At 47.0% G+C, this 12,437-nt stretch overlaps 3 protein-coding genes across 4 annotated transcripts; 2 read left to right on the top strand and 1 right to left on the bottom strand.

Annotated features, from left to right (window-relative positions):
* Positions 1-6,718: 6,718 nt before the first annotated feature.
* LOC9658094 (polyadenylate-binding protein 2) lies at positions 6,719-9,041 on the top strand. Of its 2 annotated transcripts, none has more exons than XM_024661109.1 (8): positions 6,719-7,094; positions 7,157-7,275; positions 7,341-8,066; positions 8,123-8,212; positions 8,279-8,386; positions 8,436-8,534; positions 8,590-8,716; positions 8,771-8,920. In XM_024661109.1, exons 1-8 carry the CDS (start codon positions 6,890-6,892, stop codon positions 8,800-8,802), a joined length of 1,506 nt encoding a protein of 501 aa, XP_024516877.1. In that variant the 5' UTR covers positions 6,719-6,889; the 3' UTR covers positions 8,803-8,920. The 2 variants fall into 2 exon arrangements, with proteins under 2 accessions (XP_024516877.1, XP_002987288.1); XM_002987242.2 differs by having other exon boundaries at positions 6,724-7,094; positions 8,590-8,712; positions 8,771-9,041.
* Positions 9,042-9,151: 110 nt separating this feature from the next.
* LOC112341253 (glycine-rich cell wall structural protein 2-like) lies at positions 9,152-9,686 on the top strand. Its single transcript, XM_024661110.1, has one exon. It carries the CDS (start codon positions 9,167-9,169, stop codon positions 9,596-9,598), a length of 432 nt encoding a protein of 143 aa, XP_024516878.1. The 5' UTR covers positions 9,152-9,166; the 3' UTR covers positions 9,599-9,686.
* Positions 9,687-10,923: 1,237 nt separating this feature from the next.
* LOC9658095 (CTD small phosphatase-like protein 2) lies at positions 10,924-12,412 on the bottom strand. Its single transcript, XM_002987299.2, has 6 exons — positions 12,268-12,412; positions 12,108-12,196; positions 11,942-12,056; positions 11,700-11,885; positions 11,303-11,640; positions 10,924-11,230 (listed from the first exon to the last, which is right to left on the bottom strand). Exons 1-6 carry the CDS (start codon positions 12,401-12,403, stop codon positions 11,003-11,005), a joined length of 1,092 nt encoding a protein of 363 aa, XP_002987345.2. The 5' UTR covers positions 12,404-12,412; the 3' UTR covers positions 10,924-11,002.
* Between the last annotated feature and the right edge of the window lie 25 nt (positions 12,413-12,437).

Here is a 12,437-nt window from a genome sequence, read left to right on the forward strand (position 1 = left end):
GATTCTGTACTGTCACCAGTTGTTGTATTTGATATTCAATGTCCACAAGGTGTAGAGCAAGATTTAACTTCTCTTGACAAAGTTCAGGCTCAAAAGGTTGAGCTATATATCTGAAAACTTGAAAATCCTACATCATTTGTTAATAACTTGTCATTTCAGCATTTAAATTCTCAATATTACCTTAAGGCAGCCTTCTTTATTTTATTAGGACTGATTTTGATGATCATTTACAACTAGTGGTACCTTCAATATTTATTCTACTCTTTCTCTATGCTTATTATGACTTTTTTATTTTAGGTGGGTATATAGGACATTTGCATGTGACTAAGAAACTAAACAAGTCTTTCTATTGGCTGGAGATGTGATATGATGTTATTCAATATATGCATAATTGTGTTTATTGCCAAACTTATAATACTCTCTTTTGTGTTGCAGAAAGATAGTTAGAGTTAATTGCAATTTCCCGTCCCTTTAAGTTGGTGACATTTAATTTAGTGGGGTTTTTTCCATGGCAATAAGTATATTATTATTGCTTTTAACTACTTAACTTGCTAGATGGAAGTTAGTGCTTTTGTTAATGCATCAACAACTACTATTAAGTACTTCCTTTTTAATCAAATGATGTTCCAATATTTTTGTCTAAAGTTGATTCTCTCAAATAATGGTCATATATTTATGGTTGAGGCATTTTATATTTTAACATCTTGGTTGGGGATACACCACATTTTCATAAATGTTTATCATCCACAAAAAGATGGTTTAGTGGAACAATTCATCCAGATTTTCAAAGGGATGATCGTGAAATATGTGAAGTTTTAGCATTCGGATTTGGATAGTTATTTATTATCTCTTCAGTATATATATATCACAAAGGTACAGAGTTCAATTGGTATTTCACTATATAAACTTTAATATAGTCATGATTCAATACTACCAACAGAGTTAAGTTTACCTTTGTGATTGTAATGAGTTATTGATGCTAAGTCCTAAGATCAAGCATTCTTCCACTTGTTTGAGTGGAGTTTCCTGAACAATTAAACCTGTACAAGTGGAACAATAGCATTATAACTCATACTTATAGAGTATAAAGTGGATAACTTGATGTTAGTTTATTTTCCCAATTTGGTTTATCTAAAAGCTCTTTGCTCAATAGAAGGGATTGTATTAGGTGTTATGACAAGCATCATCATCTATCTGTGGAGTATAAAGTGGACGACTTGATATTAATTTATTTTCCCAATTTTATGGTAGGAAATTGCAAGACGTATTATAATTTACCTGAATGTGGCATTTTCTGGCATTGCATTGAGGGAATTGTGGTTTGTTTAAAAAGCTCCTTACTTAATGGAAGGGACTATATTAAACGTTGCAACAAATTAAATTGCAAGTTTATGAAGTTTAGTATGACATTTAATAGGTTGATCCTTCAGAAATTATGCATATGCAACACTTAAAATGCTTTATACAAAAGAATCACAAACAATTGATACCACCTATAGATTCATCGGTATCTCCTCCTAATGTTCCTTTAGATCCCATACCATTAACTAAAGAACCCTGATTACCTTTGATTCTTCTTAGAGGAGAGGATGATATAATGTCTAATACTGTGAGTGCTTGGAATATGGAAAGGGAATACAGAAATGTGCATATCAATTAGCTCAAAAACCCTAGCTTATATACAGGAGCGAGTGGTCCATATTGAAACCAATCCGACAGCTACCAAAATCCCACTATACTAATATTAGTATACGGCATCGTAACCGTACACTTGGCCCTCACATCATCCCCTCCTCTCGGGATAATGGAAGACCATCAGGGTTCTCTTGAGGATGGGCCGGGATCCGGAGGAACATTAGGAGGAGGCATCGGTGGATCTGGAGGTGGTATTAACTCCTCTTGATCCCTTTGTACGAAGCGTTTTAGCCGCTGCACATGCACAATCTCTGGAGGATCGGCCTGCTGAACGTCATGCCGAACCTCATAAACTTGTGGTCCAATTTGTCGCAACACTTGATACGGTCCTTTCCATTGCGCAAGAAGCCCCTTAGATAAACCACGTACCGTAAGATGGGGAAAACGGACTAACACCAAATGATCCACTTTGTACTCCACAGGTAGACGATGATGAGAGTTATAGCGCCGTTGTTGTCCCACTTGTACGCGGCCTAAGTGTTCGGCAGACTCTGCTCGGACAAGTGGAAGAATGCTCGTCAAATACTGATCCCATGATCTAGCATCGGCAGCACGTGGCAATCGCGAAGGTAAACCCAGCTCCGTTGGTAATATTGGATCATGACCATATAGAAGTTTATATGGTGAAGCACCAACAGAACTCTGCACCCCTGTAACATATGCATACCGAAGAGACGGCAAATAACCATCCCAATCCGAATGCTGAAAGTTCACATACTTTGCAATCATCCCTTTGAATGTCCGAACAAGCCGTTCCACCAGACCGTCTGATTGTGGATGATAAGCACTCGTGAAAGTGTGGCATATCCCCAACCGAGACGTCAAAACATGAAATGCCTCAGCCATAAATGTGGGACCATTATCTGAAAGAATCCGCTCTGGACAAGAATGCTGGAACACCACTCGATTGAGGAGGAAGTATCCAACAACAGTTGCAGAGGCGCTAGCAAGAGCACCAACTTCCACCCAACGAGTCAAGTAGTCAGAAGCAATAATAACGTACTCATTGCCAGCAGTTGACCGTGGAAAAGGTCCCATAAGATCAAACGCCACCAACTCAAACGGACGGGAAACTGCAATTGACTCTAACCGTCCTTCCGTAGCACAAGGGGGAGTATTACGAGCTTGGCACCAAACGCAGCTACGCACATACCGGATAATATCACTTCGCATCTCTGGCCAATAGAAAGACCTGCGCAGCTTCTCGGTAACACGACGGTGTCCCATATGCCCACCTAGAACAGGAGAATCATGGTAGGCATGGAGAAACCGCGGAATAAACACCGAAGGCACTACCAGCCGTAAATGATCATCAGGATCCATCCCCACAAAATAAAGAAGGCCATCGTCAAGGCGATATTGAGAATGTAAATGCCAGAAAGGCAAGTCATCAGCAAGTGATGCAGGATTCTCAAACCCATCTCAAAGCCTCCGAATCCACGGCTCAATCTTTTGAGCCTCGCGAACCTCATCAAGAGAAGGTAGATCTTGCTCTGCACCTTGTGGACACTGAACGTCAAGGACAGCAACTGCCGATGGCACAGAATCCTCATCTAGAAAATCCACAGATGCTGGAACAACAGGTTCGTCAGAAATATGAGAAGTGAGTGGAGAAGGAAAAGGAGCTCGAGAAAGGGCATCAGCATCAGCCATAGAACTCCCTGGGCGATGAACAACATCGAAATCATATATCTGAAGCTTCAAAGCCCACCGAGCCGTACGACCAACCAGGTTCTTCCACTTCAATAATGAAGTAACAGCAGCATGGTCACCTTCAAGTAACGTCCGAGAACCATGTAGATAGGCATGAAGTTTCTCGAAACCCCAGACTGCTACTAAACACTCCTTCTCCGTCGTGGAGTAGTTCATCTCCGCTGGTTGTAATGTACGGCTTATGTATGCAATGGGATGGCACTGACCCGGCACACTCGAGCTCTCTTGCATCAACACACCTCCAAGACCAATGTCAGAAGCATCCATGCGCAAAATAAAAGGTCGAGTGTAGTCAGGATATGCCAAAACTGGAGGAGTCGTCAATAGTTCTTTGAGATCCACGAACGCTCGCTCACAATCCGGAGACCAGATGAAAGATGACGTTGATGACTTTAGCAACGCTCGCAATGGTGTAGTGCGATCGGAAAGATGATCCACAAAACGACCGAGATACTGCACCTTACCCAAAAAGCGCTGCACATCATTCACACTCTTCGGAGTAGGGAACTTTAGAACAGCCACAAGTTTGTCAGGATCAACTTGCAAACCCTCACGAGAAATACGGTACCCAAGATAAGTTGTGTCCTTGGACCCAAACACGCACTTTGACCGCTTCAGCTTTAAACCAACGTCGCATAGCCGATCCAACACTTTACAAACATCACGAACGTGCTCCTCCCACGTCCCCTCTGAGTGGATCAAGACATCATCAATGAAGTCAGCAGTCACCTCCGGCATATCGCAAAGAACCTCGTCCATCATCCGCTGGAAAGTTGCTGGAGCATTGTTCAAACCAAACGGCATCACCAAGAACTTGTACAAACCAAATGGTGTACGAAAAGCAGTCTTAGGAATATCTTCTTCGGCCATCGATACTTGCCAATACCCAGAAGCAAGATATAGCTTGGTGAACCAACGACTTCGCCCCAGATGATCCAAGAGATCAGCAGTGTGAGGAAGAGGATACACATCTGGGATCGTCACTTCATTTAACGGACGATAATCGATGCAGAAACGAATACTCCCATCAGGCTTCGTCACAAGATGAGGTTCACATGCCCAAGGACTCCGCGACTTCCGAATAACACCCTTCTCCAGCATTTCCTTGACGTTTGCTCGTAAAATCTTGATCTCCTTAGGTGACCGACGACGAACAGGAACCTTGATTGGACGAGCATCCCCGGTTGGAATCGGATGACGTGTGGCAATCTTGGCCCCAGACGATAAGTCAAATTCAAAGAGATCAGAATACTCCTTCATGAGCCGGTCAACTGCTGCAACACAAAGATCGTCGGAGGGATCGAAAAAGGGAAAAGCAGAACAAGATGGAAACACAAAAAAAAAGAGTGGGGGAACAAAAGTAATGGAAGCAGAGGTAGAAGTAGAGGGACGAAGAGGTATGGAAGTGAGAGGAATGGATGAAACATAAGGAAGTATGAGACAAGGGGGAGAAGCCTCAAAGTCACACTTGGCATGATTGCGCTGCAACCAATCCATACCAAGAATGAGGTCAAAAGCTTGACTCGGCACCACCTGCAATGGCTGCAACTCAAGCTCCAGATCACCCACACGCACAACCAGGTCCACCTCATCCTGTGCACATGCATGCGTACGGCCGTTGCCATAAAGAATGAAAACTAGTTCCGCCGCACGACGCAAGTGTAAACGACAACGTGTGGCAACAGGTCGAGCAATAGAAGATAAACTCGAACCTGTATCAACCAACACAGAGAGAATAATAGGAGACCTCTTGTTATAAAAACGAGCTTGGAAAGTAAACACTGGATGAACCGATGCCGAGTGAACCCCTTGATGATACTCCCGAAAGAAAGATGGAAGGGTCACTAACTTATTCGCACAAGATCCCTCCGTTACTCGCGCGACTCCTCGTTTCCTGAATGCATCTCGGTGTCTAGACCTTCCACTGCAGCAGCACCCACGGGACGTTGCTGACGCCATGGTCTCCACCCAGGAAATGGAGGTCGCCAATCCGGAAAACGACGGCAACGCCGATAAGTATGACCAACTTCATCACATGCCTAGCAGTGAACTTCACGACCACGACCACGTCCTCGCACTTGTCCTTGGACTCGAGCAGCAGCAGCATCAACCTCCATTGGAACAGGACCATCACCCATAGGAAGTGGAGCAGAAGGACGTGCAGCGAGAAGTGGAAGAGGCGACGTCTCATAACGTTGTGCCAAGTGAAGAGCATCGTCAAGGGTGGCAGGAGCAAGGGCATGCACAAGTCCAACAAGATCTTGACGAAGTGCTGGCCACAACATTCCTAGCTTGATCTGCTCCGACATATTTGGCTCCGCACGAAGCAAAAGACTTCGGAAACGAACGCCAAATTGCATCACCGACTCAGATGGCCCTTGGCGAAGACGATGCAATTGTTGGAAAGCATCATCACAATCATCGGCATGTCCGAAGGCGCATTTGAAGACGTCCGGGAGAACACTCCAATCCCCACGAGTGGCTACGCTCAAACCATTGTACCACTGTAACGCCGTCCCTTGGAGACACGTGGGAAACTCACGCAACCGTCGAGCATCATCCCAAGAATGATATGTGGCAATCACCGTAAAGTGATCAAACCAATGGTACACATCATCCCCAGGATTCCCACGAAAGAACTCCGGCCGAACGCGAGGATTGGCACCAAGAGCAGAAGGAGTTGGACCACGTGCCGTGAATGCCGCCATCAATTGAGTTTGGTTGTTCAATTGCAAGCACATAGCATCAAGCAATTGGACCAACTGCTGCTCGAGAGTCAAAAGAGGAGATTGCTGATCTGCCATGGAGAATGAAAAAGAAAGAGCAAAAGAAAATGACAAAAAGCTAGAAGAAAATGGTAGATCTAGACAATGCAAAAAGCTAGATCTAAACCAAAATCCCAAATCCAAGCACTCCTCAAGGGCAATCAAAGGTGCCCCTCATCTCCACCAATGTGAGTGTTTGGAATATAGAAAGGGAATACAGAAATGTGCATATCAATTAGCTCAAAAACCCTAGCTTATATACAGGAGCGAGTGGTCCAGATTGAAACCAATCCGACGGCTACCAAAATCCCATTACACTAATATTAGTATACGGCATCGTAACCGTACACTTGGCCCTCACAATACCATATATTAATTTCAATCTAGATTAATTACTTTTATATATAAATTAAGGTTTTTTGGTTGATTTATATGCACATTTTTGTATTCCCTTTTTATATTCTATGCACTCAAGTTTTGAAGCAATTAAATGTTAAAATTTAGTTATTTATTTTAGGGTTATCAAATCAGTCCAAATTACAAATTGATGCGAATATACCGTCCAGTAAAACCTAGGTGAGGCTGTGCTCCGCCGTCAGCCCCGGCGAGGGGGGCCTTGGATTCGCGTCGCGCCATCAGTTTCCAATCCATTCCTCGAGGTAGTAGCAGTAGAAATCTAGAAATCTAGGCAGTAGAATCAGGGAAAGGGAAGAGATATGGCGCAGGAAACCTCGCCGCCTCGCTCGCCCTTCGCGTCGACGGCTCTCTACGTGGGGGACTTGGATCCCAGTGTCAACGAAGCTCAGATCTTCGACATTTTCAAGCAAATCGGGAATGTCATGTCTGTGAGGCTGTGCCGCGACATGGTTACCAAGCGCTCTCTGGGATATGCCTATGTCAATTACAACAACACCCAAGACGGTGAGGCTTCTTTCTTGCGTTTTCTTTTGTTCCTCTTGTGATTGAATTCTCTTGTCTACCAGCTTCTCGAGCGATAGAGGAGCTGAATTTCATGCCGGTCAATGGGAAGCCTGTGAGGATAATGTTCTCATATCGTGATCCCAGTATTCGCAAAAGTGGCTCCGGGAACTTGTTCGTCAAGGTATGTTCTCTCTTTTTTCTGTTAGAAAAAGAGCTGGACTGATTCTAGTCCTTTTTCTCTTGCAGAATTTGGATAAGAGCATCGACAACAAGGCTCTCCATGATCTGTTTTCACCTTACGGCAAGATTCTCTCGTGCAAGATCGCCCTCGATGTATCCAACGTCTCCAAAGGTCATGGGTTCGTCCAGTTTGACACCGAAGACGCCGCTCACACGGCGATTGAGAAGATCAATGGTACAACTTTACACGACAAGCAGCTCTTTGTGGGACCTTTTGTTCGTCGACAGGAAAGAGACCCCCCGGCTTCCAAGTTCAACAACGTTTTCGTGAAGAACCTGTCCGAGATCACTACCGACGAGGACCTCCAGAAGCTTTTCGGGGTCTTTGGTCCCATTAGTAGTGCGGTGGTGATGAAGGAGGTGGATGGCAAGTCAAAGTGTTTCGGCTTTGTCAACTTTGAGAACCCCGAGGACGCTGTTAAGGCTGTGGAAGATCTGCACGGGACAACCTTCCAGGACAAGGAGCTGTACGTTAGCCGTGCACAGAAGAAGAACGAGAGGGAGGCGGAGCTGAAAGCCAAGTTCGAGCACGAGCGGAAAGACACCGAGGACAAGTCACCGACGAATTTGTATCTCAAGAACTTGGACGACGGCATAGACGATGAGAAGCTCAAAGACATGTTCTCGGCGTTTGGAAACGTGACTTCGTGCAAGGTAATGAGGGACCCTCTCGGGCACAGCAAAGGCTCCGGGTTCGTTGCCTTCAGTACCTCCGACGCGGCACTCCGAGCAGTAAGTAAACCAGTACGCCGGACGGCCTCACTCACGATTACTCTTTTGTCTCGCAGGTGGCTCAAATGAACGGGAAGATGATTGGAAGCAAGCCTCTTTACGTTGCCATGGCACAGAAGAAAGAAGAGAGGAAAGCCAAACTAGAGGTAGTCCACAGGACAATCGCCACTTTTTTCCTCCTACTGATTCTTGTGTGATTCTTATCTTCCCAGGCGCAGTTTGCCTCACGAGGCCCCGTCAACTTTCCTCCACCGCCGCTCTATTCCGCAGTTGGACAACAGCTTCTTTACAGCCGGCCAGCACCAATGGTTCCTCAACAGGTAAGCAACTTGATCTAGTTTTTGGCTTCTCCACACATCGTCGCATCAGCCTGCAGGTTTTGCAATGGTGAGGCCCAATGTTGGACAGATGCCCGGTTTCTTTCCTCCTCAAAGGCAGCAGGGTCACGCAAGGGTCCCGTTCCAGCAGGTCTGTGTGTTGCTCTCACTCTGTGTTGTTGATCCAACTTCGTTCTGTGATCTAGTTTATGCAACGGGAAAGCACCTTCCACGGTAGCAACTCTAGGACGCCTGCGTACGGAAACAACTCGTTCTTGGCGGTCTTGGCGTCTCATTTGGCATCCGCAACGCCGGAGCAGCAACGCATAGTAAGTGCAAAGGGGAAGTACCGATTCATGTGACGATCTTTTCTCATTTTCTTTGCAGATGTTGGGCGAGCAGCTGTATCCACTGGTTGACTGCATAGAGCACAACCACGCCGGGAAGATCACGGGCATGCTCCTGGAGATGGACCAAACCGAGGTACTTCACTTGCTCGAGTCTCCCGAAGCTCTCAATCTCAAGGTTTCCGAGGCCATGGAGGTGCTGAGAGACTCGCAACAGAGGCTCATCCCGCCGGATCTTGCATCACTCTCGTTAGATGATCCGCTGATGTCGTGATCCCGGTTTCATAAATCAAAGTTTTGATCGTTCGGCATCGCCAAGCAAACGAGAATCACCGAGCTGTTAAGTCGGTGGAATTCCCACTAGACAAAGAGAAGGAATAATGACTTCCACCATCGCTACTGGGATAAAAAGCCATGGGATTCACAAACATCCACCATGGCGAATAGTAGTTTTCTCATCTTGTTCTTGGCTTGCTTGCTCGTCTTGTTGGTGGTAGCTCCAGGGATGGCGGAGGATCACTACAAGAAAAGCTCCAGAGGTCCTTCAACGAGTAGCTCTCATTCCCATGTCTCTGGCCGCCATGGGTCTGGAAGTGGCTATGGATTTGGATCTGGTTCCGGCCAAGACGCGAGAAGCGGGAGTGGAAGCTATGCTTCGTCTGGCTCGCACAAACACAAGTCATCCTGCAGTAATCACCACCACGGTGGTGGCAAAAGTGGAGGTGGCGGTGGTGGATTTGGATCTGGTTCTGGCGCTGGATCTTCTGGATCGGGATATGGCTATGGCTATGGGAGTGGCTCTGGAGGTGGCTCTGGATATGGTTATGGCTATGGATCTGGAAGCTCGGGTCCTGGTCACAAGCATTAAAACGTGATCACTTTATAGTATCAAGTAGAAGCACTAATGACCAAAATATAGCTACTTTTGATTCCAATATAAAAGTTCCTGATGTTTCTAAGTTGTGTCACTACCTTTAATTGTCCAGACATCATAGAACATTTGACTTGAAACTTTACTTTGTGGAGCGTGTTAATCATATGTCAAGCTGGACTTTTTCTTTCTTTATATTCTTTTCATAGTGGGCTTAATGGTGGCTACGAAAAGTCTTTGCAAATCGAAATAAATTCCCAGCTTGCGAGCCTGGAAATGTGCCAATCCAAAATGGCATCCAGTAGCACCAGCAAGAGCCTTATCAAGTTTGGTGGAGTTGCTTGCATCTTGCTTCTCTTTGCACTCTTCTGCATTGTGGATGCCCGGGACAAATCTCTCGAGGTCACAAAAAATGAAAGTCTTGCAAAACTTAAAAAAGGCAATGGGTTAAAACATAATGCTGGTGAAGGAAGGGGCTCTGGAACTGGTTCGGGAAGTGGAACTGGTGTAGGAACTGGACGTGGTTCGGGTTCTGGAAGTGGCTTCGGAAGTGGAACTGGGAGCGGGACAGGCACTGGATATGGTTCAGGTTCTGGAAGTGGCTTCGGAAGTGGAACTGGGAGCGGCACTGGACGTGGTGCGGGTTCTGGAAGTGGCTATGGAAGTGGCACAGGGAGTGGCACGGGGAGCGGGACAGGCACTGGATATGGTTCAGGTTCCGGAAGTGGCTTCGGAAGTGGAACTGGGAGCGGCACTGGACGTGGTGCGGGTTCTGGAAGTGGCTATGGAAGTGGCACAGGGAGTGGCACGGGGAGCGGGACAGGCACTGGATATGGTTCAGGTTCCGGAAGTGGCTTCGGAAGTGGAACTGGGCGTGGTTCGGGTTCTGGAAGTGGCTACGGAAGTGGCATGGGGAGCGGGACAGGTGTTGGACGTGGTTCGGGTTCTGGAAGTGGCTTCGGAAGTGGAACAGGGAGTGGGACAGGCACGGGACGTGGTTCAGGCTCAGGAAGCGGACATGGTTCTGGTTCGGGGAGTGGCTACGGAAGTGGAACTGGACGTGGATCTGGTTCGGGAAGTGGCTTTGGAAGTGGTTCGGGGAGTAGGAGTGGGTTCGGAAGTGGTTCCGGGTCTGGGAGTGGCTTTGGTTCAGGTTCGGGATCTGGCTCGGGTAGTGGAAGTGGTTATGGCTCAGGCTCAGGGAGCGGATTTGGAAGAGGAAGCGGAAGTGGATCCGGAAATGGTGGTGAAAATGTGAAAGTCGGGACGGTAAAAGTGTGAACTTGAAGTGCTAAATGCACAAAAATGATAGATAAGTCGAGTCCTATGATAAAATCCATTGTCATTGCATACATACCTGGACAAGATCTAAAAACTAAACCAATTACAATGTGATTTTACTTATTGTGCTTGCTTTTCATTCTCGTGTACGCAATGCCTCAGCCATGGAGGATCGCTGGCGGCTTGGATCTTTTGGCGCAGCTTGTACGTGCTCGCAATTATAGGACGCACGTCCTCTGCGCTGGCCAGAGACTCGAGAAACGGCAGCAGTGATGCAAGCGCGCAGTCGGCTTCATCGTCAAACCAACTCTCGATCGGAATGCCATTGTCTACTTGGAAACCGAATGCCTGCAAGCAAAGAAGCAAGCGAGAAAACGTTGAGCAAAGTAAAAGCTTTGAGAAAGGAAACCCGGGACATACCTGTGGAGAGTTGTCTACGATAACGGTCTTGGAGAGATCGCGGCCAAGAACACTCAAGTCCTTGAGGTAGTTCCCGTCGACGAGAACACACGAGTCCCGGAAGATCCTGTGCCGGAAAACCTTCCGCTTGGGGTCGAGGATGTTGAGCAGCTTCTCCGCGTACGTGCTCTGGCTCGCCGTGAAAACGATGATCTCAAAGAGTTGGGCGACTCTCTCCATAAACATTTGGAGGTGAGGCCTGCGACGGACGTAGACGGTCTGGCGTTGGAAGTTGGCATGCAACGAGAAGCTAAAGTCGGCGTTTCCACAGTGATCCGTTGTCGAGTGTACGAGGGTCTCTGCCAAAACAAGGAAATCTATGAGAAAAAAATGGAAAAGAGCTTCTTTTTCCGCTTACCATCGAGGTCAAGAACTAAGGCAACTGGAGGGCAGCGTCTCGTCCGACGAGGGAGTAAGAACTTCCGGCATGGCGAGAGAACCAGGGAGGGATCTGGCAGATGCTTGATGAACAAGTAAGGATCGAAATCACGCAAGAGTTCACGAGCCTTGTCGTCGTGATTGCTCCTGGCGGCTTCAATGACCACTGTGGTTTCCCGAGAGTGATTGTTAGCTAGCGCGAGGAAACTGAGCGATACATACCTGTGGTGGCGGTGCTGCTCGAAGACGAGAAGCACTCTCCACCGATTCCTTTAAACAGGTGAAGAACAGGAGAGAAGATGGTTTCCATTAGGGAGTACCGCTCCTCTTGTGGCGGCTAAAAGGGAGAAACAAACTTAAGTCAAGGAGAGAAAGGAAAATCTCTCACCTGGCACTCCAAATCTACAAACAGTGTGTCGCGATCCTCGCGAGCTTTGCCTCCAGAGACGCGCTTGCGAGCTGGTGACAAATAGATCCCTGCCAAGGCCCAAGGGCTAGCGCTGTGAGCCAGCCACAAGAGATCAAAGAAATCTAGCTTGATCACTCACCCTCGGCCTTGCGCTTGCTCCTGGTGAACGAGCTGATGGGGGCGGCATCCTCCTCCTCCTCGAGCTTTGGCATGGCGATCCAATGTGAGTGAAAGAGAGGGAGAGAGAGAGGAGGGAAAGAGCTAGAAGCTGCCATCGCTCATATTTTGAAATGCCTAAACGGTCATAAT

This window comes from Selaginella moellendorffii, unplaced genomic scaffold (genome assembly GCF_000143415.4).
Source record: "Selaginella moellendorffii unplaced genomic scaffold, v1.0 SELMOscaffold_80, whole genome shotgun sequence".
In the NCBI taxonomy this organism is placed as follows: Eukaryota; Viridiplantae; Streptophyta; class Lycopodiopsida; order Selaginellales; family Selaginellaceae; genus Selaginella; species Selaginella moellendorffii.